Source organism: Glycine soja, chromosome 19 (genome assembly GCF_004193775.1).
Source record: "Glycine soja cultivar W05 chromosome 19, ASM419377v2, whole genome shotgun sequence".
Taxonomy (NCBI): Eukaryota; Viridiplantae; Streptophyta; class Magnoliopsida; order Fabales; family Fabaceae; genus Glycine; species Glycine soja.
This window is the reverse complement of record NC_041020.1, coordinates 1751092-1776660: the sequence shown is the minus strand read 5'-3', so window position 1 is coordinate 1776660 and position 25569 is coordinate 1751092. Positions and strand designations below refer to the sequence as shown.

Below are 25569 nucleotides of genomic sequence, written 5' to 3'. Positions count from 1 at the left end.
AAGACCCGCAGGTTTCTTGGCTTCATACTTGGCCCATTGGCAGATGAAGCATTGGGCAAAATATTTATAGATACCATTTCGCATTTGGGGCCAAATGAAATTAGCTTGTAGGCGATGCAATGTTTTGCCAACTCCCATGTGACCTCTTAAAGGTGTTTTATGAAATTTAGCCACTAACATGGTGGTGAATTTATTATCGACGGGTAACCAAATCTCCCCTTAGAAAAATAGAAGGTCACAGTTGACTAAGAAACCTGGGTGAGAATCAAGGTGGATGCGCACTTGTTGTAAATGATCAATATAAGAGGTGTCACTATGTAAAGAACGACAGAGTTGATCGAGAAAGATAAAGTTGGGTAGTGACAAGGTGAACAAATGAGAGGTGGCCAGAGTTGTGATGCGAGACAGAGCATCCACCACAACATTACTGGATCCAGCTTTGTACTGAATGGTGTAATCATACCCAAGCAGCTTAGACAGATAAGTTTGTTGTTCTAGGGTTTGGATTACCTGGGACATGAGGTTCTTTAAACTTTGGTGATCAGTGGGGATCATGAAGGCATGACCCAAGAAATAATGTCTCCATTTTCGGACTGCAGAGGTAATTGCGTGAAGATCGCGAACGTAAGTGGATGCTTGCCTGAGTTGAGGGCAGAATGGTTTGCTGAAATAAGCTACAGGGTGTAAATTATGCAATAGCACGACACCCATAGCAGTGTCGGAAGTGTTAGACTCCAAAACAAAGGGAATAGTGAAATCTGGTGGTACCAAGATAAGGGCCTCGGTCATGAGCGTTTTTAGCTTATCAAAAGCGGCCTGGGAATCAGTATTCCAAGAAAATTGATCCTTTCGCAATAATGTCGTCAGTGGTTCAATTGTGGTGGCGTAGCCGCGAATAAACTTCTTGTAAAAACCAGTCAACCCAAGGAATCCTCGTAATTCACTAGGTGAAGATGGTGGCGGCCAATCAAGCATAACTTGAATTTTAGCAGGGTCTGGGGAGACACCCTGAGGTAAAACTATGTGACCGAGATAAGTGAGTTGTTGTCAAGCAAAGATGCATTTGGAATGATGCAAGAAAAATTGGCCCATTGAGAGAGTGGTGAAAACGGACTCCAAATGTTCTAGATGTGAGGAAAATGATGGGCTGTAAATGAGAATATCATCAAAGAACGCTGCCATGAATTTGTGAAGGAAGGGTTGCAGGAGGTCATTCATGGTGGTCTGGAATGTGGAAGGGGTGTTGCAGAGCCCAAATGGCATGACTTTGAATTCATAATGGTCTTGATGCGTGCGAAACACAGTCTTAGGGATATCAGCTTTTGCCATTCTTATCTGATGGAATGCCTTACGCAAATCCAATTTGGTGAACCAGAAAGCACGACCAAGTTCATCAAGCAATTAATTGATAGTTGGCATTGGAAAATGGTCTTTGATGGTAATCGCGTTAAATGTCCTGTAATCGACTTGACACCGCCAACTGTCGTCTTTCTTTTTAACCAGTAAGATCAGAGATGAAAATGGACTATGGCTAGGTTGAATCAAACAAACATTTAACATCGTGGCCACCTACTTCTCAAGATCATTCTTATGGCAATAGGGGTAGTGGTATGGTTTGACATTCACTGGAGTCAAATTGGGAAGTAAATGAATATGGTGAGATTCCCAAAAAATATCGTCGAAACGAAAAAGAAGAAGGTCAATATGGGGTGGGTTTTAAGTGTCTGGAGGGGGTGGTGAAAAGGAAAACAAGTGGGCTTGATCAGGGGTGTGGGAAATATGAAATAGGGCTAAAATGTTGTGTGTGTTGGCCAGCCTTTTGATTTGTTTCCCTGAGGCCTAGGTAAGTTGGAAAGGAACGTCTGTGTGAAGCAAAATGGGCTATCCCAAATAATTAAAAGACATGGTGAGCGCGAAATAGTCTGTAAACATTCTTACGAGTCACAACGTTTCAAGCTCTGAATGAAAAAGCTTGAAAGATATAGGATGAGCAAAGAGATGCAGGAACAAGGATTTCTTGATATGCCATAATCCATTTTTTAGAAATTGTGATGCCATCAATAGAGGAAAATTTAAACTAAATTAAATGAGAATAGATTTCTGTTATGGGAGTTTTGTCGTCATCTACAATAGGGAAAATAGAATCACAGAATCTTCAGTAGCTGGACAATGACAATCTAGCGTATCAATGTTGAAAGTAATATTGAAATTTCCTTGACATGATTGAGCTATGTATTAAGGTTTGCGGATGTTGCTTTTGCAACTAAAAAAACTTAACAATAGTGACAAAAGGTAAGTTTTAAAAAATCGTCAGTAAAATTTTAATAACACAATATTAGTGACGAAAATTTTGTCAGTAATAGTTTAATTTCTCACGCATGCCAACTTCTACAACATGATAGAACTAGAAGTGACTAGGGTTAAAATAAAACTTATCAGATAAGAACTTGAACAAGGTGTTTCTCATCATATTTTGACCAAAATTAACTTTGAGATACATTCATACACTGAATCAAGTGGTTCGGGCATGCACTTTTCTGGGTATTTAATTTGAGACAATTGAAGTCAAAGGACTAGAAATATTGCCTTTTAAAAAAAAAAACTAGAGATATTATGTGCCAGTGTAACACGATCTAGATTATAGATTTGTTATGTGCTCCTTTTACATCAACCCAACCCACTTCAACTCACCTAAAATACCTTGAACTTGCTTAACTTGTAATTTTCTCAAACAATGTCCACTTGGCCCAAATATTTGAAATATTACTATTGTTTTATTAGAATTACTCATTGATCACATGTTAACAAGCGGATAATATATATTACTCACTAATAATGTTTTGAATAACACTTTGTGATGATATTGGTGAGATGAAAGTGAATGAAGAAGATATTAGAGATTCTAAAAATGATTTAAGTAAGACAAAATTAATTAAGAACTAAACTATAATTTAAATTTTTAGGGATTAAAGTCGAAGAATAGAATCTAAAGGTGAAAATATGATAAGAACTAAAATTTAAAATTTAAAATTTTTAAGATTAAAAATGTCACAAAAATATTGTATCACATGATATCTCTATGTGGTGTTATGTGACATCCAAGTCATGTAATTGTCACGTATCATGCCGCCAGAGACAAAATTAAGTGTAGAACAGGAGGGCATTTGTTCCCCTAAAATAATTTTTTTTAATAATACTTGCACGTAAAATTTGTTTTGCCCCCTTCTAATATTCACTTTAGAGAATGACAACTTTACCCTTCATTATGGTTATGCATTGTCATGTTGATTAGTTCAAGAAATGAAGAAAATTTTAAATGTTTATGAATTTTTTGGTTATTTTAACTAAGTCTCTTAATTTAATCACTTATCATAATTTTGATCCTTAAACATACATTAATATCATAATTTAAGTCAAACACTTTTTTGAATTTTGATTTAATGTAACAAATTACACTTCAAAATATTTACTTATTTACTTATTTTGTTTTAGAAACTAATGAGACATATTATATACTTTCAGATATTAAAATAGTGAGTTACTCGTAATATCTATTTAAACTTGTACGAATATAAACCATAGACATTATGATCTAGGTGGGCTAAAGCAACAATATCATTGTAGATGCTAGTAGTACGAGCAAACGTCGAGGCATGTGTTGCGGGCTTGGATGTTGTAGTCATGACTCATGACTACATAAATTATGAACCTAATAGGACAAAAAGGGGCAAGCCTCATTTTTTATTTTTTGTTTCTTTCAATATAAGAAGGGGCAAGGCTCTAAAGTTAATAAGCCACATAAGATTCCATAATGCCCATTTTGCAAATCCAGCATCGCCAAACGTAGCATACATCTATTGCATTACATTAGTGGGCAAAGTGGGTGACAAATTAACGATGAATAATAGGTTTTGTGCTTGTTTTGTCATCAACCATAGATGGTAGATTAGAGACATAAATAATATATATGTACTATAAAGGTTTTTTTTTCTTCCTTTTATTATAGTATGGTAAATTTGTTATTTTTTTCAGTGGGGGAACTGGTTGTCTTAACACTCTACATCTATCCATAATTCAATACATTTCATGATGACTATAATGAGCGCAATCTTCTGAGCCAGATGTGATTTTGAAAATCATTTAAGAAAGTAATAAAGTTGTGTCCTTTCAAAGAATTTGCAAGACAAAATGCTCAGTTCTTTCCTTAAATAATTATCAAGATCAAGATTCAGAGTATATTACTATTAACTTACTATCAAGAAAATAAAATGTTCATCAAGAAAACAGTGACTGTTAGAAAATTAGCTAAAAATTAAAAAGTTAATAGATAAAAATTGTTAAACTAAATTATTAAATTAATTATATTTTTTGATAAAATTATCTATTGAAATAATTGATAAATTAATATAAAATGGTAGATATAAACATCTTTGTAAGATATTTTTTTATAATTTTAAATTTTTTTATTAATAAAATATATTCTGGGTGATTATAATTTGTTTTTTAGTTAATTTTAAACTCTTGCAATTTTTCATTTGTAGACTAATTATTTTCAGTCTTAAATATATTTATTCTCTCAAATTTAGGTCACTTTTATATTTGGTTTTCCAAATTTAAATTTATTTTTTACTCTCAATTTCAAAGAATAATCTTTTTAGCCCTTCCAGCAGTAAAAAAACTGCCACAAGTTGTGCATCTGAACCGCAATAACTCAATGAGGGACTGAAAAAAATAAATTTAAATTTAGGAAAATTAAAAATGACCTAAAATTTATGGATGAAAAACATATCTAAATATATATTTTATAATTGAGGGACTCAAAAAAATAAATTTAAATTTGGGAGATCAAAAATTAAAAATGATCTAAATTTTAGGGATAAAAAATATTTAAATATTATTTTAATTTCATTTTTAGCTTTAATTATTATATTTTTTATATTATGCATTCAACTTATATCTTATATTAATTATATCTTAAAAATTCCTACCCAAGTTTAAAATAAAATAAAGCAATATATATACTTAAGTAGATGTTATACTTTCATTATATTGAATAATGTAATAATTAAAATATCTTAAGTATTATGTTAAAAGAATATAAAAACTAATGTAAATAATATAATTATTAAAATAAACTGTGTAAGAATAAGAGAAAAAAGAAAATAAAAACTGTAACTTATGTAAAAGATGTAGTAAAAAAAATTAATAAATATTTTAAGAATAAAAAAATATAAAATATTAGAAATTAGAGTTTTAAAAATTGTTACTAGAAGTAGTATTTTTAAAAAATGATACAAATTACTTAAAAAAGTTTATCAAACATTATTAACAAGTTGAAATAAACTTTTAACTAATAAAAAAATTACAAATTAACTGAAAGTATTCTTTAAACGTAGCCAAATTTCAGAATTGAAAAAAAAAATCAATTTATCCCAAGAATATTGTAAGTTCTCGTTGCTCTATGTAACATAGGATTAGGAGATGAAGACGGGACATCTTCCTTATTGTCATTGTTAACGAAGGATGTACAAGGCTGCTAACACTAGCAAATAAAACTTTGGATTAAAGGGGTGTGACACAAATTTTCAACCAGGTCATGGTCAACACAAAAATGCCACATAATCGCTTTTCCTAAGACCCTACATTTTTTTTTTGGATAGCAGGATTTAGAAGGTTATAATTAGATGGCAAGGCATGGTAAATACACATATACAATTGCTGTTGATAATCAAGGTGGATGTTAATGTTAGGTCCATTATGAAAAGGTCTAAGTCCAACGAAGAAAAAGTTGCAGTAAAAAAAAAACCACTAAGAAAAAATTACAATATGTGAATTATATAAACATCCTTGATCAGAAATGAGGACAAAATACTAAAAAACTAACATAATTAAGAATATTCAGTTCAGTGTGCGCATTCCCGAACTTTTCTCCTTTTCTATTTTTGATGCAAAACATGCCCTGATTCATCATTGGCAGAAGGCAAGGCCTTTTCTAATTTTGACCATGAAACATGAACAAAGCAGGTCTCATTGTAGTGTGAGAATAAAATTAGGGTTGGTTTGTTTAAAATTGGGTAGAATTAATTTTAAAAATAATTGAGATGTGTATCTAAATTAATCTTTATTATAAATTTAACATTGAAATGAAACCTGTTACATCTAAGAGGAATTGAAGTTGGTTGTGAAACAAACAAACAAGCCTTTGAACGGGAGACATTATTTTATCATCTAAGATTATTATGTGTTTACGGTGCAAGTTAATTAGTATTTGATAAGTGTCTTAATTACTTACTTTTTGAGTGATTTTTGAGGTAGTTATCTCTCTTTTACCCTTACCTAGAGTGATGTTTTAAATCAATTTATCTTATATTAATTTCTTCACTAATCAACTTTCAGTCTAGCTGTTTAGTTTCTTGATTGCATCTTAGTATTTTGCCTCATTTTTTTTTATAGAAAAAGGAGATTGAAGATCTAGAAACAATTTGGAGCTGGATTATGAAATTCTAAAGCTTAAAAGGATAATATGTGGCGGCATTTGATGAAGAAGCAAAATCTGTACATCAGTCAGCCAAGCCAGAAGTGTGGCTGAGCGAGTTGTCGCTTAAAATATAAACTTTGCCTTTGTATATATAGGCCTGACCCTCATTTATGGCAATAAGTCTCCTTCATTCTGGTATGTATTGCAAATTTGTACTATTGTATTAGGAGAAAAACTGTCTTTTGTTCTTTGGTGTTCATCTTCATCTTCCTCCCTAGCTTCCATGTGTATTTTGGAGTTGCTTATGGTCATGAGTGACTGACTCACTAGTAAGTGGTTAGATGTAACCAAACATGAAAGCTCTTGTATCTTTTGAATATGATCATATATATATTTTGCATAGTTGTGTTTATGTTAGTATATTATTTCTATACTTAAAGCTTGTTCCGGAATGATCATCCATGGCGTAATTTTCAATATGCATGATGTTGGAAAACACTTTTATTATGTAGAACTTGAGCAATCTCTCAATAGGCAACACACTTTTCACCTTTTAAACAAAATAATATTATTTATGACTATCAGAATAGTTGGCGTATATATCTCAATAAAACATAGGGTTAATTATATTAATTTTTTAGTCTTTAATTTTTTTTGAAATTAATTTGATTTTTTTACTTTCTTAACAAAAGTTTGATTGATAAAGGTCTTTCAACTTTTTACATTAATATTTTTAGTTCTTGAAGAAAAATTTGATCAATCAAAGTCTTTAAACTTTTAAAAAATTTAACCTTTACTCCTTAAAATCTTATTAAATAAAATAAAAATAATAGAATTCAAACTTTTGTTTAGGAACTAAAATTTAAAATTTTGAAAAATATAGAAATCTTGACTAGTTAGACTTTTATTCAGGGACCACAAAGCTTAACAAAAAATTGAGGGATCTTGATCAATTAAATTTTTTTAAGGATTAAATATTATTTTTTAAAAAAATTTAGAGACTTTGATTAGTTAAATTGTCCTTGACAGACTAAAAACCTTAACGAAAAAAAAATAATAATAAAAGAACCTTAACCGATCAAACTTTTATTCGGTAAATAAAAATTAAATTTAAAAAATGATTAATAACTAAGTAAATTAAATTAGTTAACAAAAAAAAGTATATGTATATAAAGTTTTGCTTTGGTTCACAATTTAAACTTTGATTTGGGCTCCATTAGATTCCCACTTCATACTCCCATTTAATATAAATGCTCGTTAGGCTGAGGTGAAAGGTGTAAGCTAGGTAGGTGCAAAATGCGAGAGGATCAGAACCATATTGGTGTTGACACGAAGAAGAAGAAAAATGGGTCTATTGGGTCCATTTTCATGCATGCTGATGGCCTAGATTGGTTTTTAATGGTTTTGGGTGTCTTTGGAGCCATGGGTGATGGCTTCAGCTCCCCTGTCATGATGTACTTCATTGGCAGAATCGTGAACAATATTGGTGATGTTTCAAAAATCACACCAAGTACTTTCATGCACAACGTCAATAAGGTTCTCTCTCTCTCTCTCTCTCCCCCTATTCTTTCTATCTGTGGCTCACTAACACACATGCAGAGTGGTTTATTGGGTTTAGCTTTATCAATCTTATGCAGTATTCACTGGCGTTGTCATATTTTGCTAGTGCGTCCTTTTTTACTTCTTTCCTCGGTGAGTTTCAACTTTGGTATGATTTTAATTTTGCATTCGTATATGTGCATGTTCACAAAGGATTAGCTTGAAAGAATACATCCACGAGAGTGTCAAATATTCAATGAACCCCAAACCTTGACTTTTATTCCATGAGTATTTTAAAATTCTATAGATTTAATATTAAAAAATATTTTTTTTATCTTCATTTAATAATAACTTTCATTTATCTATTTATACACTGATCGATAAAGTATCATAATGAATGTTTTTAGAATTGGATCGATCATCAAATCTGTGAAAATATTGGTTTAAGGGTTAATGGTTCAATCGGAGTTTAACCGATTTTAATAAAATTAATTTTTTTAATATTTTAATATAATATTCTAATAATATTAAACAAAAAATAACATAATATATATAAATTGATAATAATAAAAAGTAAATTTCACTTAAAAATATTATAAGTTATAATATTTTTTTAAAAAACTAAAGCAAGTCAATTTGAGAGTTTTTTTAAAAGATAATTTTAAGCGAAACCAATAAAACTCATTAATTCACTAGGTTTTATCAATTTTTAACTAATTCAACAATTTTAAGTCAATCTAAGAACATAATGGTTGTTAAGAAACATTGAACTAAACATTGATCGATTTCCCGTTGAACTAGCCGGTCCGTTTCAGGTTTCATAACCATGATCATATCCTTTTGTTTGAAGAGGGACAACTTATGATAACCTACCTTATATTATAAATAACTGGCGAGATTATTATTTTTTTTATAAAAAGAATACCCTATAATACCAATTCCGACCTCTATATAACCTCCACAAAGTAAAAGAAATTCATCGAAAAATGAAAGAAAAAAAATATCTTCTTCATATGTAAAGAATTCTTCCAATAATTTTTTAGAACGTAATCTTTTAATTAAAAAAAAGTGCGTTTTTGTATACAATCCTAAGCTTTTATACAAAAAGTCGTTATATATATATATATATATATATATATATATATATATATTATGCAGTTGACATATATCTTATGTATATATATATATTATGCAGTTGACGTATATCTTATTTGATAGAAACTCTTTTGCTTTCGCGTTTCGATTGTAATAATGAGAAAATTTTCTATATATCCGTAAAATTTGGTCAACAATATCAAAATCAAATAATTTATTGGTCAAAATTAACTTATTTTTTAGAATGTTTATTTTTTAATCCTTGATTTTTTCTAATCAATGTCATTAACTTTTTTTTTCATCGATACTTTTATATTTTTTTTCTATCCTTACTTGTAAGATTGTTTGTCTTCAAGTCACGTCAAAAGAAACATATGTCAAAATTCCACATTGAAGAGAAGCTATACTGAATAGCTATAAATTTACAAGTTGTTTTTGCTTTTGTTATAGCCAATTCAATAGATAACCAAGCATCCATTTAATTTCTTATCATGAACTAAAAGTAAGGAAAAAAAAGTTAAGAAACTAAAATCCGTTAAAACAAAGTTCAGATCAACTAAAAACACAAATTCTAACAAGTTAGGGACTAAATAAGAAACTAAAACCTATTTTTATAATATCAATGCAATTTAATTATTTTTGTAAAATATTTATGTTATCTAGATGCATATTTTTCTTTCATTTGTATGAAACAAGGTACTAACATTGTACACTCTCTCTCCCTTTTACTCTGGGGAATTACAGAGGGTTATTGTTGGACGAGAACAAGTGAAAGACAAGCTGCAAGAATGAGAGTTAAGTATTTAAAAGCAGTGCTTAGACAAGATGTATCATATTTTGATTTGCATGTCACAAGCAAGTCTGAAGTCCTCACCTGTGTCTCTAGTGATAGTCTCGTTATTCAAGAAGTTCTTAGTGAAAAGGTGTAAGAAATTTTTTATTTTATATTTTATTTTTGTACCTAAGTTTTGTTCAATTTGTGATTTTTAGTTACATTTGTGACGTTAACACAGTTTGTTCCAATTTGGAAACTAGGTTCCAAATTTTTTGATGAATTTCTTTAGGTTCGTTGGAAGCTACATAGCAGCTTTTGTTTTGTTGTGGAAATTGGCCATTGTGGCGTTTCCCTTTGTGGTGCTTCTTGTGATCCCTGGTTTAATTTATGGGAAGACTATGATGGGGTTGGCTAGAAGGATCAGAGAAGAGAGTAATAAGGCTGGTACAATAGCAGAACAAGCAATATTTTCCATCAGAACCGTTTATTCCTTTGTGGGGGAAAGCAAGACCATAAATGCTTTCTCTGATGCTCTACAAGGCTCTGTTAAGTTAGGGCTGAGACAAGGCTTAGCTAAAGGATTAGCCATTGGAAGCAATGGTGTTGTGTTTGCTATATGGTCTTTCATGGTCTATTATGGAAGCAGATTGGTCATGTACCATGGTGCTAAAGGAGGGACTGTGTTTGCGGTTGGATCAGTCATATGTATTGGTGGATCGTAATTTACACCTACCCTTTATCTCATTCCATTCAATTTAGCTCAAAAGTTTCATAATTTAATTTAGGTTTAAAAATATTTGTAGTTTTTTATTTTATTTTTTATTTTTGTAATTTTTTTTCTAGTTCTTATAAATTATGTTTGTTTTTTTTTTTCTGAGTTGTTTAAATAATTCTTTATCATTGTTTAAAGTGTTATTTAAATCACTCTAAGAAAAAAAAATATAATTTATAAGAAAAAAATATACAAAAACAAAAAAAATATTAATTTATAGTAACTAAAAAAACATTGTCTTTAAATAATTTATAGTATTTGACTTTTCTCTGGAATAAGTAAAGGTAAAGTAAGTTGGGGCACTTAGATATTATAATAAAGGTAAAATAAATAATATTAATTGTTGATGAGAGAATAAATTGTTGATATTATAATACATCTATAGTTTGTTATACATGTTTACATAATATTAAACAATTTTTTTTTATCAACGATTAAGATTACTTGTTTTACTCTCTAAAGTCATTTTTTACTTTACACGAGGCAAATCCTAATTGGTAAGATCAAGTGATGTTTATTAATCACAATTATTTTGTGAATTGTAGGGCCTTAGGTGCTAGTTTATCTGAGTTGAAGTACATCACAGAAGCATGTGTTGCTGGGGAACGCATAATGGAAATGATAAAAAGAGTTCCCAATATTGATTCTGAAAATATGGCTGGGGTGATTCTAGAGAAAGTCTCAGGGGAAGTGGAATTTGATCATGTTAAATTTATCTACCCATCAAGGCCCGACAACGTTATTTTGAATGATTTTTGCCTGAGGATTCCGGCAGGGAAAACATTGGCTTTAGTTGGAGGGAGTGGCTCAGGAAAATCCACTGTGATATCACTTTTGCAAAGATTTTATGACCCAATTGAGGGAGAGATACGTCTTGATGGTGTGGCTTATCATAGGTTGCAACTCAAGTGGCTAAGGTCACAGATGGGTTTGGTTAGCCAAGAGCCTACCCTTTTTGCAACTAGCATTAAGAAGAATATGCTTTTTGGAAGAGAAGATGCTAATGAGGAAGAGATTGTTGAGGCTGCCAAAGCTGCCAATGCTCATGATTTCATTTCACAGTTGCCACAAGGATACAATACCCAGGTTTGCGCATGGAAATTTGTTTCACTACACACTAGCTTCTATTATAATAACGACATATGGATTTGTACGTTTTTAAGTTTTATGTAAAAAATGGAATAAATTTCTGAATTTATAAAAAATTTAATTATAAGTAAGTTTAACCATATCTAAAATGTGTTTTTTCATTTTCTTCGGTTAAGACATAAGGTTTATGGATCATTCTCAATTAAATGTTACTCAACTTATTATTTATATTTAATGTTAGATTTTATATTCGCAGTTATTTACATGGTCGGCAAACTTATCAATTAGTGTAGTATTTTCAATAGTAACTAGAAGATCCTCTTTTCAAGGACTTGTTGGTATTAGGTTTTTTTGTGTAAATTCAATAACTAAGATAACTAAGCAAAGATAATTTTTGTTTTTAAAATATTTATGCAGAAAATTAAAGATTAAGCTAAAAATTAAACAACTAAAAACAGAACAAAACTCTAAAAGGCAAAAGCATTTTTTAAGGCAAAAGAGATGTTCAGATTTTTATAAAATATGTTGGGGGTTGGCTTTACTAAGCCAGCTCCTCATATATTAAACTTGTTCTTATATAAATAATTTTTTGACAATTATTTCACTTCTCTGTCCCTTTAATGTCTTTCTATAATAAATTAATGTATTTTTCTTATATATTCTCACAACAAATCAATTTGCAACATAAAGACATATGTTTATAGAAATTATGACAATTTTTTGTAATAAATTGATTTAATAAGAATTACAGATTGAATCTTTAGACATAAACTCATTCCAAATAGTTACTGATTTAAAAAATCTCTTGGTTGAATTACATAAAGAACCTTTATTATGAGTTGGTACGTGTGTAAATTTATTTGAAATAAATATTTTCTATGTAGGTTGGAGAGAAAGGAGTTCAAATATCAGGGGGACAAAAGCAGAAAATTGCTATTGCACGAGCAATAATAAAAAAACCCCAAATCCTTCTTCTAGATGAGGCAACAAGTGCACTAGACTCTGAATCTGAACGCAAAGTACAAGAAGCTCTTGATAAAATTGTACTGGATCGAACTACCATTATCATAGCTCATCGCTTATCCACAATAAGAGATGCACATGTCATTATTGTTTTGGAGAATGGGAAGATCATGGAGATGGGTTCTCATGATGAGCTTATACAAAACAACAATGGGTATTACACATCTCTAGTTCATTTCCAGCAAGTTGAGAAATCCAAAAATGATGCATTCTTTCACCCTCTTATTTCAAATGGAGACATGCAAAACACAAGTAGTCATATGGCACGACATTCTGTTTCTACAAACTCAATGGCTCAATTTTCTTTTGTTGATGGAGATAATACCGAAAAAGTTAGAGATGATGATCAAAAGCTCCCATCTCCTTCATTTTGGAGATTGTTATCATCTAATCTTCGAGAGTGGAAACAAACATGTTTCGGGTGTTTGAGTGCATTGTTATTCGGTGCAATTGAGCCCTTGTACGCATTTGCAATGGGTTCCATGGTATCAATTTTTTTCCTCTCAAATCATGATGAGATTAAAAGGAAAATTATATTATATTCTCTATTTTTTGTGGGATTGGCTGTGCTTTCATTAGTTCTTAATATCATCCAACACTATAGTTTTGCTTACATGGGAGAGTACTTGACCAAAAGGCTGAAAGAGAAAATGCTTTCCAAGATACTCAACTTTGAAATTGCATGGTTCGATCGTGATGAAAATTCCACGGGTGTTGTTTGCTCTAGACTAATTAAAGAAGCCAATATAGTAAGTTTTTATTATTTTCATTTAAACATTTCTTGCAATGTTACATATTACTTTTTCATGTTTTTATCAATGAAGAAGAAATAATTATCCTAGGATTTAGCAAAGTACAATTACAAAATGGAACGTGTACAAAAATCTGAATTTTTAGATGTTACATCTCAAGAACATTTTTTTTTTCATCCTTTTTTTTTTATTTTACTCCTATAGGTGTACTTCCTCATTTTTCCCCACTAGCTCACCGTCCTTTAGTAAAGTATTGTCATTGACATTTTTTTGTGTCTTATGCCTTGTTAGTTTTGCATTGAGTACGTTATTGTGATCAATTGTGACTGTGATTCAATTTTTTTAGTTCTTATTTTGAAACTCCGTCTTTGTTAATTTATGGTACTTTACAATATACAGGTTCGATCTTTGGTCGGAGATAAAATGGCTCAATTGGTACAAACTATCTCTAGTGTGGTAATAGCATGTACAATGGGACTAATCATTGCATGGAGATATGCCATTGTAATAATTGTTGTTCAGCCTATTATTATTGCATGTTTCTACACAAGATGTGTACTGCTCAAGGGCATGTCTGAAAAGGCCATCAAAGCCCAAGATAAAAGTAGCAAAATAGCCATTGAAGCTATTTCCAACTTTCGAACCATCACTTCCTTTTCCTCACAAGACCATGTCATAAAAATGCTAAAAAAGGCTCAAGAAGGTCCAAGCCATGAAAGCATTCAACAATCATGGTTTGTAGGCATTGGACTTGGGTGTGCTCGAAGCCTTAAAACTTTAACTCAAGCTTTAGAATTTTGGTATGGTGGAAAGCTTGTTTTCCATGACTACATTACTTCAAAAGCACTGTTTGAGATTTGTTTAATATTTGCAAATATAGGAAGAGTCATAGCAGATGCTAGTAGCCTGGCCAACGACATTGCAAAAGGAGTAACTGTCTCTGGCTTAGTTTTCTCAATCTTAGATAGAAACACAAAAATAGAGCCTCATGAAACGAATGCATACAAGCCCCAAAAGTTAACGGGAGATATAGAACTCCAAGATGTCTATTTTGCATACCCATCAAGACCCAATGTAATGATTTTCCAAGACTTCTCAATGAAAATTGAAGCAGGCAAATCCACAGCATTGGTAGGGCAAAGTGGGTCGGGCAAATCAACTATAATAGGCTTAATAGAGAGATTTTATGATCCACTTGAAGGGATAGTAACCATGGATGGCATTGACATAAGGTCATATCACCTTAGGTCACTAAGGAACTACATTGCACTTGTGAGCCAAGAGCCAACACTTTTTAATGGGACCATAAGGGAAAACATTGCATATGGAGCATTTGATAAGACTAATGAAGCTGAGATCATTGAAGCTGCAAGGATAGCTAATGCTCATGACTTTATTGCAAGCATGAAGGATGGTTATGACACATGGTGTGGAGATAGAGGATTGCAATTATCTGGGGGCCAAAAGCAGAGGATTGCAATAGCTAGGGCTGTGTTGAAGAACCCAAATGTGTTACTTTTGGATGAGGCCACCAGTGCAATTGATAGTCAAGCAGAGAATGTGGTTCAAAATGCTTTGGAGAGAGTGATGGTAGGAAGGACGAGTGTAGTGGTGGCTCACAGGTTGAACACTATAAAGAATTGTAATCAAATTGTTGTTTTAGATAAAGGAAGGGTTGTAGAAGAAGGAAACCATACCTCTTTGTTGGCTAAGGGACCAAATGGAGTTTACTACTCTTTGGCGAGTCTTCAAAGAAGTTTAGTAACCACCAGTGTTATTAATACCGAATAATATATTAATTAACTACACCAAATCAAGCTAGGTGGTTAGATTTGTCAATTTGAGACTATTATTTGATCTTCTTTTGATTTTGTGTGAATAATGAGAAGATGGGTATAAAGATTGTGTTGCTACATAATTCACTTTTAATTTGTAAGTTGTATATGTTTTCTTTCTATCATAAAAGTACATATGTTGCGTATTATTATGCCTAACATGATTAATGCTTAAATGCATTTATAATTACGTTATCTTTTTTATTTATTTTATTATTATGAGTTCAAGTTCCTTTTGTCACTAGCTAGAATGAATTTTATTCTTTTGTTTTTTGAAGTAATATATGTGTATGTTGGAATATTGGCGAGTAAATAGTTCAAGTAACACAATAATAAGTATTTGTTGTCATCTTCATTGAGACCTGTGCAGTAATTGGGTAATCATAGTTAATTAAGTAGACTATGTAGATTTAAATATTGAACGTAAAAACAATTGCAAAAACTAAAAGAGTTCAAGAAAAGAAAAGTGGTTGAGGAAATTTGATGAACACTTTGTAGATGAAGAATAACTAGATATTATGATTGGATGCATCCTTTACCAATTATCCTTATTTCATCAAGATCATATATCATTCACTCATAATTTATTTTAATCTTAATTCGTTAAGTGTCAAAATCTAAGTCATTTGATTTCACTACCAATTCCTTGATTAGTGTAATTAACCAAATGATTACATTAAGAATCAAAATTCAAATATAAGTAAAAATAAAAATTAATTTCATACTAATTAAAAAAAATAGCTAATATCATTTACGTGTACTAATCTCTATTAGAAAACGAGCTTTTTCATAAAAAATAATAATAAAAAAGAAAATGAACTTTCCCCCTAAATTGCCCTATATAGAGCTAAATATCTTGAATAATAATTTATCATAGAATATAAAATCTTAATTAAATAAAAAATATTTTGGGAAAGACATTGTAAAATATGGTGAAATTAGTTCATATTTACTTATATTTTAATCATCATACGTGATTTTTTTTTGCTTATATTAGAGTTCGGAAAAAGGTATAACTGTATATTAATTTTATTAATTCAATCATTATTAAATTAAAACTTCTCAGCGAGTAGATCAAATTTACAATTATTATTTTTTATAAAATTTTAATATAAGTCTTCATATGTAATAATAATAATATTATATTTATTTATATTGATCAGGCTATTGTATTTAACTTTTTTTCAAATGATCTGGAATTTTTTTTAATTAAATATGCTTTTAAAAATATATTGTCCTAACCTATTTGGTAAATAGTTTTGACCTAAGCCTATATGTTGGATTAGATCTTTGGACAAGTTATTTAACCTTTTTTATCCCTAAGTATGATAAGGAGGCGTGTTTAATATATCAAGACTCAGATTATTTTACTATATTAACTTCATATATATCAAGAAACATAAAAATTCTTAATTATTATTTGGATTAATATCCTAACATATATACACATATAACAGGGTTTTCAAATGAAAGTGTTGTGTCGTCATTAGTGACCTTTATGTAAAAGCATGGTGGATTAAAAAGGCATTAAAAGTGAAGTAGTGGGGAGTCTAATTAAATAATTGGAGATAACAAAGATGTAGTATCCACTTTAATTTGGGATTCAAGATGTGATGGTATAAGTGGAAGCAAAGACGTGTCCATTATTTGGAATATATTCATTCAAAAAGGTGACTCAGATTAATTGATCTGGTGGAGGGCATAGTGTTGGCAAATCGGAGTTAGTGGAAGTTTATATAGAATTGGTGACTATATATCAACACCTATGGTTGGATGCGAATGTACCCGCTATTTTGGAAACACATGAAAGGGTGATATGATATATAGGAACAAACATAATAAAGAAGTTTGGTGTTGGGATGGCTAAGTAAAAAATTTAGGCTAAAATATACCGATGTCCCTTAATTTTTTTTTAAATTGATTTCTTAAGTTTTAAAATAATCTGCTTACTTATTTAATTTATAAAAAGTTTATTATTTTAAAAAATTAATCATTTTTTTATTTTTAAAATGATTTTAATTTTTTTTTATTGATTCAAGATGTAAAATTTGTCTCATTAATTCATTTACATAAAAATTATAAAAATGAACTAATGTTTGGACATAAAAAAGACACTAGCAAGATAAAAAATACATGAAAAATAAGTTTCATGATCAATCAAAACCTTAAAAATCTAATGTCACATTATTATTCATTATACTCATTTTTATGTAATTTTCATTATATTTATGATTTTTTTTTCAAACATTAATTGATTCCTATAACTTTAATGTAAGTTAATATAATGAAACAAACTTCACGTTTTAAAATCCATTAGAAAAAAGTTCAAAATCATGTTGAAAAGTAAAATAAAAAATGATTAATTTTTCAAAACTATTAATTTATTATGAATTAAATAAATAAAAATGAGATCATTTTAAAAATTTTAAAAAGTACGGGGCCAATTTATAAAAAAAAAATATAAAAGACTATTCCTATATTTTGGCCAAAAATTTAATTAGAGGGATTAAAGAGAATAATTGATTATTATTTACAGTATATTGTTTGTGTTAAAAAAATAATTACTAATAAGTCTGAAATCTATGGATAATACACAAGACAATAAAAAGGGACCGAGTTATATTATTTATACTGGAAGGAGTGCCGTGCATAGCTGGGACAGGAATATAATATTATCGTGAAAATTAATTAAGATAATTCTTTTATTATATATAATATAAATTATAAAATAATGAAATAGTTAGTAACTATCTGAATATGATGATTACTAATAAAATTTATGTTTTTAAAACAAATTATATATAAATTGCTATAAACTTTAGAAATTATGTAATTGTAATTATATATAAATTGAGGTATAAATATTCGTTAAAAAAACATGAGCTCAATAGACAAAAATACAGTATAATAAAGGGAACTGAACTGTTTAACAATAAATAAATGGGACGAAATGTAATTAAGGTTACTTCAAATTCAAATAGATATGTAAATTCAAATACATGAGAATTCAAGTAGACTTTGTAAGGCTTTGGAATTGTTCCTTTGATCTTGAGATTTACACATTCCACCTATAAAATCGAATATTAGAGTTATAAAATTTTTTATGAATGTAATTCATTCATTTACGTCCATCATATATTCTTGAAGGAAGTCACATCCCTCTCTTATAAATAGGAAGAAGAGTTGAAACATCCCATCCAAAGATAAGCAAATCAAGAATAAGAGTGAGAAAAATAATTCTTTTATTCTTCTTTGAGAAAAAGAGAATTCTAGTTTTCACCACACTTGGTGAAAGTTGAGTAGAATTGTAAATCATTCTTGTTGGGTGAGGTTGAGAGATATTCTCTTGTATTAAGAAAGTTATTGTAATCTTATTTTTGAATAGTGAAAATATTTAGTGGCTTGATCCCGTGATTTTTACCTTTCACATTGAAAAAATTTTCCACATTAAAAAATCTTGGTGTCATTTTTTTACTCTCTATTTTTGTTTTTTTATTTTCGTTACGTGCTTATTTTTAATCTACAAAGAAAGAAATAGTGCTGATGTTTTCCAACAAAATGGTAGGCAAGCCAAACAGGGAAAATCATATAGTAGAACTTTAAATAATTATGCAGCAAATTTGTAATTAAGTATGCCTCAAATTAAACTGTTAAGTGAAGAAAATTTAACCCTGCAAAATGAATAGTTAGGCCAATAAAAAAAGGAAGGCACCTATCCATATCATATGGACCATATCCGTCATAAATGGTGACTAGCATTTAATGCAATCCTTAGCATTTGTAAGTATTTATTTTATTGTTATTTTTTAAGTATTAATTCCCCTGTAAAAGATCATCAAATCACTTCTTTGGATAGGAAATAGTTAGTTAAAAGCACTCCTTTGCAGGGATGACCCAGAAATATAATAAGATTTTTCTAACCATGTCCTAAGAATAATAATTAGAAATTAAAAAGGATTTTTTTAATAAAATCTTATAGGAGTTATTTTCTTGAAAAAAAAAATAGAAGAATGCATTGTTACAGATCCTAATGTTCTCCATATACCAAAGGGGGCAGAATCTTTTTTCTATTTCAATTATTTAAACATTTAAACTTTAACAAATAATTATTTAATAGATATTGACTCCCGCTCGAAAAGTTTGTTCCTGATTCTTATAGTTTTTTTTATTATTATTAAAAGAGTACTATACCATAATTCAAGTTGCTTCTTGCTACCATTTTTAATTAGTGTCTTCACTTATTTAATAAATGAGCTTTATTCTCTTACCTAATTGTAGTGCACTAATAAATGTCAACCAATAAAAAGGGGAAAATTATATATCAAGGTCCAACCCCATTTTGGGGTGGATTAGGGCAGAGGGAGAAGAAAGCTAGAGAGAAAAATGTAAAAATAGAGGGAAAATGATATAAAAATAGAGGGAAAATGATAAATATAATAAGTGATGTGATAGAAAAGTATATAAATATAGAGAAAAATGAAATAGAAGTGAATTATAAAATAATGAAATGTATAAATATAATTATTCATAAAAAGAAAAGTATATTAAAACTTCACACTATTGTTTATTATGTATTTATTTCCTATAAATACTCTTGTGTTAGGTTAAAGTTCCAGTCAAAAGTATTGATTGTATTGAATGCTAGAACAAAAAATGAAATCAATGTGGTAAAATTTTTCTCTCTCAAGTAACATTTTCTCTTGAATCTGTATCTATATACATAAAAAATAGCCTAACTTTTCCCTCTCTTCTTTCCCTACCGTGAATGAAATGTATAAATATCATTATTCATAAAAAGAAAAGTCTGTTAAAACTTCACACTATTGTTTACTATGCATTTATTTCCTATAAATACTGTTTTGTTAGATTAAAGTTCCAGCCAAAAGTATTGATTGCATTGAATGCTAGAACGAAAAATGAAATTAAATGAGTGTCAAGAGAGTGTGGTAAAACCTTTATCTCCCAAGTAACATTTTCTCTTGAATTTGTATCTATACACACCAAAAATAGCCTAACTTTTTCCTCTTTTCTTTTCCTAGCGTGAATGAAATGTATAAATATCATTATTCATAAAAAGAAAAATCTATTAAAACTTCACACTATTGTTTATTATTCATTTATTTCCTATAAATACTCTTCTGTTAGGTTAAAGTTCCAGCCAAAAGTATTGATAACATTGAATGCTAAAACGAAAAATGAAATTAACTAAGTGTCAACAGAGTGTGAGAAAACTTTTCTCCCCCAAGTAACATTTTCTCTTGAATTTGTATTTCTACACAACAAAAATAGCCTAACTTTTTTCTCTTTTCTTTTCCTAGCGTGAATGAAATATATAAATATCATTATTCATAAAAAGAAAAGTCTGTTAAAAAGTTCACACTATTGTTTACTATGCGTTTGAGTGTCAAGAAAGTGTGGGAAAACTTTTCTTTCCCAAGTAACCTTTTCTCTTGAATTTGTATCTATACACACAAAAAATAACATAACTTTTCCCTCTCTTCTTTCCCTAGCGTACGTGAATGAAATGTATAAATATCATTATTCATAAAAAGAAAAGTCTATTAAAACTTCACACTATTGTTTACTATGCGTTTGAGTGTCAAGAGAGTGTGGAAAACTTTTCTTTCCCAAGTAACATTTCTCTTGAATTTGTATCTATACACACAAAAAATAGCCCAACTTTTTCCTCTCTTCTTTCCGTAGCGAGAATGAAATGTATAAATATCATAATTCATAAAAAGAAAAGTCTATTAAAATTTCACACTATTATTTACTATGCATTTATTTCTTATAAATACTCTTCTATTAGGTTAAAGTTCCAGCCAAAAGTATTGATTGCATTAAATGTTAAAACGAAAAATGAAATTAACTGAATGTCAAGAGAGAGAGTGTGGGAAAACTTTTCTTTCCCAAATAACCTTTTCTCTTGAATTTGTATCTATACACACCAAAAATAACCTAACTTTTTCCTTTCTTCTTTTTCATTAGTGCGAATGAAAAAAATTCTGGGTTAAATTATAGGAAATTATTAAATAGTACAAAAATATCTTAGTATGAAAGTTCACAGTTGGATATTTTTATTTTTTTGGAGAATATAATTTTCTATCTCCCTTTGAATGATTTATACATGCATGTTCTCATTGATCTATTTGAAATTCGTGTGATTTTGTGCAAGGGAACTTTTCGTGTAAAATATATAGCATTACTCTTATGCATAAACTCGTGCACTCATGGATATATATATATATATATATATATATATATATATATATATATATATATATATATATATATATATATATATATATAATCTAGCTAGTTGGTAAGTGTGAAGGAAATCTGTAATCCAGCAAAATGAATTGCTAGTTCTGCGGGCCAATAAAAAAGAAAGGCACCCATCCATATGAACCATATCCTTATTGGTGACTAGTATTTAATGCAATCCTTAGCATTTTTTAAGTATTTATTTTATTGTTATTTTTTACTTTCTAAGTATATTTCCCTGACAAAGATCATATCAAATCATCTTTGGAAAGGAAATATAGTTTGTTAAAAGCACTCTTCTATTAGGTTAAGGGTCTGCCCGGCCTTAAAAAGAATTGATTGTATTGAATGCATGAATGAAAAACGAAAGTAAGTCAATTTCAAGAGAGTGGGGAAACTTTTCTTTTTCCTGAATGCATGAATGCTTTTTTTCTTTCTTGAATTTGTATTCATACTAGACCAATAAGCCTAACTTTTTCCTATCCTCTTTCCCATGCGTGAACGGAAAAAATTCCTATACTAATATGAGCAGTTTCTTTCCTAATGGTAGGATTTTATTAAAAATAAAATAAAAATGAAATATGCCATATATATACACACGTACGGTTCCTGTCCCTTAAAACAAATTTTAATCCCTCGCAGATCTGTTAACAAACACTGCCATTAACACTAAAAAAAAGCCTTTCAGACAGCAAGAATCTGTTGGAAAACTAAAAAATCCATTCGTAAATCAAAATTTCTGACCGACTAAAATCCGTTCGGAAAATGGTGTTAGAAAATTAAAACTGACAGATTTTTTGTGTATTGGAAATTTTCAACGGATATACATCCATCAGAAATTTCTCACGGAAGAATTCCGTTGGAAATTTTCGATGGATATGTTTGTTAGAAATTTTCGATAAATGTTGAAAAATTCATTGGAAATATTTATATTTTATGAATAATTTTTTATTTCATGTTTTTTATTTTATTATTTAGCATTGATAATTTAAGAATTATTTTTTGTATTTATATTATTTAACATCAAAATTTTAATTAACAAAATACTCAAATTCATAAATCCAAAACAAATAGTAAAATAGATCATAAGTTAAATTGTTAATAAATCTAAAAGTAAAACACAATGTAATATGTTAATAGTAATTTTGTGTTGCTAAGTGAGCAATCGAAAGATTAAATGGGAGAGTGTCTATGTTGGTCATCATCTTGTTACTGGTCATTTGATTGGTCATTGTCTTATTATTGTTATTGTTGTTGTTGGTCCTAATGCTGCTGTTGAGGTTGTTGATGTTCATGAATAATGTTCCTCGCTATAGGGCGTAGGAACTAAAGGACAACTGACTGAAATACATACATCTCCTCCTTTGATTGACGAAGTTCTTCCCTTAGTTGATTAATCTTTGTGACATCTTGAGGGGGATTGTAAGATCCTTGCATATGTCGCATGAAGTTCTCATCTCCACATTTATAAATATGAGCAAGGTCTCCAATACTGTAAAGACGTCCCTTACGCTTTGGTCTCGCAGCTGCAACCCAACACCGATGGAGTCTTTGTTCTTTAGCAGGGTCTAAAAGAGTGAATTGTGATTCTCCAACACTTGATGCAGTATCAAGCCTAACTTAGGATAGTCTAGCCTCAAATTCTTCCTGTCATTCATAAATAGTTATTATTTAATAAATATAATAAACATTTTAAAGAATAAAAAACATGGAAGATAATGACCTCACGTGTCTGCCTAGATCTATCATCGACAAATTGGCCAATATCTTTTCATAAATGAGTTTGTTGAAAGACCTCATCTATGTATGCAGATCGACCAAACTCTTGTGACTATTATTAACAAACATTATAAAATAAACATTAAGAAGTAAATTAAACAATACAAAGAAATATGTATTATAATTTTAATGTACATACCAAGCGAATGACGTGATCCCGAAGGCTGATAGAACCACCTGTGTGCATACATCCACCTTTTTAGATGTCTAATTTTTTTTTTTTTGCCTATGCACACTTGGAAAGGTTCCCAGGTGCATTCCAATGTGATAACATATCGTTCCATACATGATCTCTAATCCAATATGGCCTTTTATTTTCATTTCAGACATCCCTAAACATCTCAAAAAGTCTATGAGGGCCTTTCGAGTTAAAAGCTTTCTTAATTTCATTCTCTTCCTTAGGTCTCCAAACCAATTTTCTCTAAAGAATGACAAAGTTATGAAATGCTACACAATTAACAAAATACCAATTTTACAATTTTAGATTAAATAAAACAAAATCAACATCACTATCCATTTCAACCATTGAACTAATTCATTAATAGAATGATAAGTTACCTTAAAACGCTAGAAAAAAGTTCCTGATGATCTTTTGGAATTGCTCCCCATGTAGGCCATGAGTGACCAAATTGTTGTCTAATAGACAGTGTGACAGCCTTTGCCGCAACCTTAGATGGATGAAACCTAAATAAAAAGAATAATTCATGAAAAAGTAAAAGATCAAATGATGTATCATTTATAATGAACAATAATGTAAATTTTGTAATACTTACGCTCCATTGATAAGAGTAATCATAAGGCGATCATTCAGGGGGGGGTCTTCCATGGCCAAATTTGGAACTTCTTCATCAGTAGGCATGTTGGCTATAGCCAGGGATGGGGATGGTGTGGATGTAGGTATACTAATAACAAACATTATAATTGACTAACAAACATCAATATCGATCTAATCCTCTTCAGAATTGTAAACTTCAAAGTCATCTTCTAATTCTCCTTCATTGTCTTGTTCAATATTGTTTGATTCTCCATTTAAATTATTTGATTCTTCTTCATTTGGCAACAGATTAGCAAGATCCATTTCTTCAACTTAAATCTTGCAATTAAGAAATACTTTCAACTTCAATGACTTTGTTGACATGTGACATTTCCTTTACTTGGTAAGACACATCATCTTGTACATGATTGGATTTTGTAACCCCTTGGCTTTGTTTTAATTGCAACACACCAACCACGCTTGTCCCTTCTTGTTGTTGGATATGACACATAATACACTTGCCTTATATTATGTACACTGATAAATGGGTCAAACAAATTATATATCTTTTATCCATTCAAATTTCCACAGTGTCATATTTAGGATCAACAACTCTTGTTCTTTTACTCATTGGATCAAACCAATGACCATAAAATAATACTACTCGCTTAGGATAACTTTTAGTATTATACTCTAACTCATATATATGTTGAATGATCCCATAAAAAATATATGAGCCTCCTTTGTAAGGTCCTTTACGGGAACTCTACTATTTATCGTTTTCTTTCCCTCAGTCTATGTTTGAGTATGAAATTTGTATCCATTGACAAAGTATGTGTGTCATTCTTCAACGTAACTCATAGGATCATACGATAAATCCTTTAAGTCTTAGTTTTTCATATTTATAAATTCATTTATAACCTACGAATATAAAAAGTATGAACAGTTATATTTTATTTACCATAAAATAACAAAATAAAATAAACGATAAAATAGAAATTGACAGTTTAAAACCAACATATTTTTTTTCTAACGATTGTTAAACTGCAACAAATTTGTTGCTAAAGTGACAATTTTTGGCACCAATCACCACAAAAAATTATGGGAGTATCCGTGCCTTCGCACAGGTTACATTTGTTCTCACGCTTATATATTAAAAGAATTTGTAATGTATTCTATTATATATTATATAAATAATAAAATACCGGATAAGAATTAAACAAGGCATTAATTTTGGTAGGCGTATCTTAATAAAAAAAATATAAAGTTTTGCTTTTTTATTTTTTTTGTTTTTATTGAATATATAAAAGTTTTGCTTTAGTCACAATTCTGTCGTGTCTTAAGATCCACGGCATTTAAATTTTGATATGCCTTCTCTGGCCATTAGATTCCCACATTTACACCTTTAATATAT

At 29.7% G+C, this 25569-nt stretch overlaps 1 protein-coding gene across 2 annotated transcripts; it reads left to right on the top strand.

Moving 5' to 3' along the window:
* Window positions 1-7739: 7739 nt before the first annotated feature.
* On the top strand, window positions 7740-15362 carry LOC114399094 (ABC transporter B family member 15-like). 2 transcript variants are annotated; one of them, XM_028361199.1, is made up of 7 exons: window positions 7740-8014; window positions 8116-8170; window positions 9857-10035; window positions 10148-10605; window positions 11205-11745; window positions 12633-13520; window positions 13923-15362. In XM_028361199.1, the coding sequence occupies exons 1-7, from the start codon at window positions 7775-7777 to the stop codon at window positions 15312-15314; spliced, it is 3753 nt and encodes a 1250-aa protein (XP_028217000.1). In that variant the 5' UTR covers window positions 7740-7774; the 3' UTR covers window positions 15315-15362. The 2 variants fall into 2 exon arrangements, with proteins under 2 accessions (XP_028217000.1, XP_028217002.1); XM_028361201.1 differs by lacking the exon at window positions 8116-8170 and having other exon boundaries at window positions 7936-8014.
* The last annotated feature ends 10207 nt before the right edge of the window (window positions 15363-25569 follow it).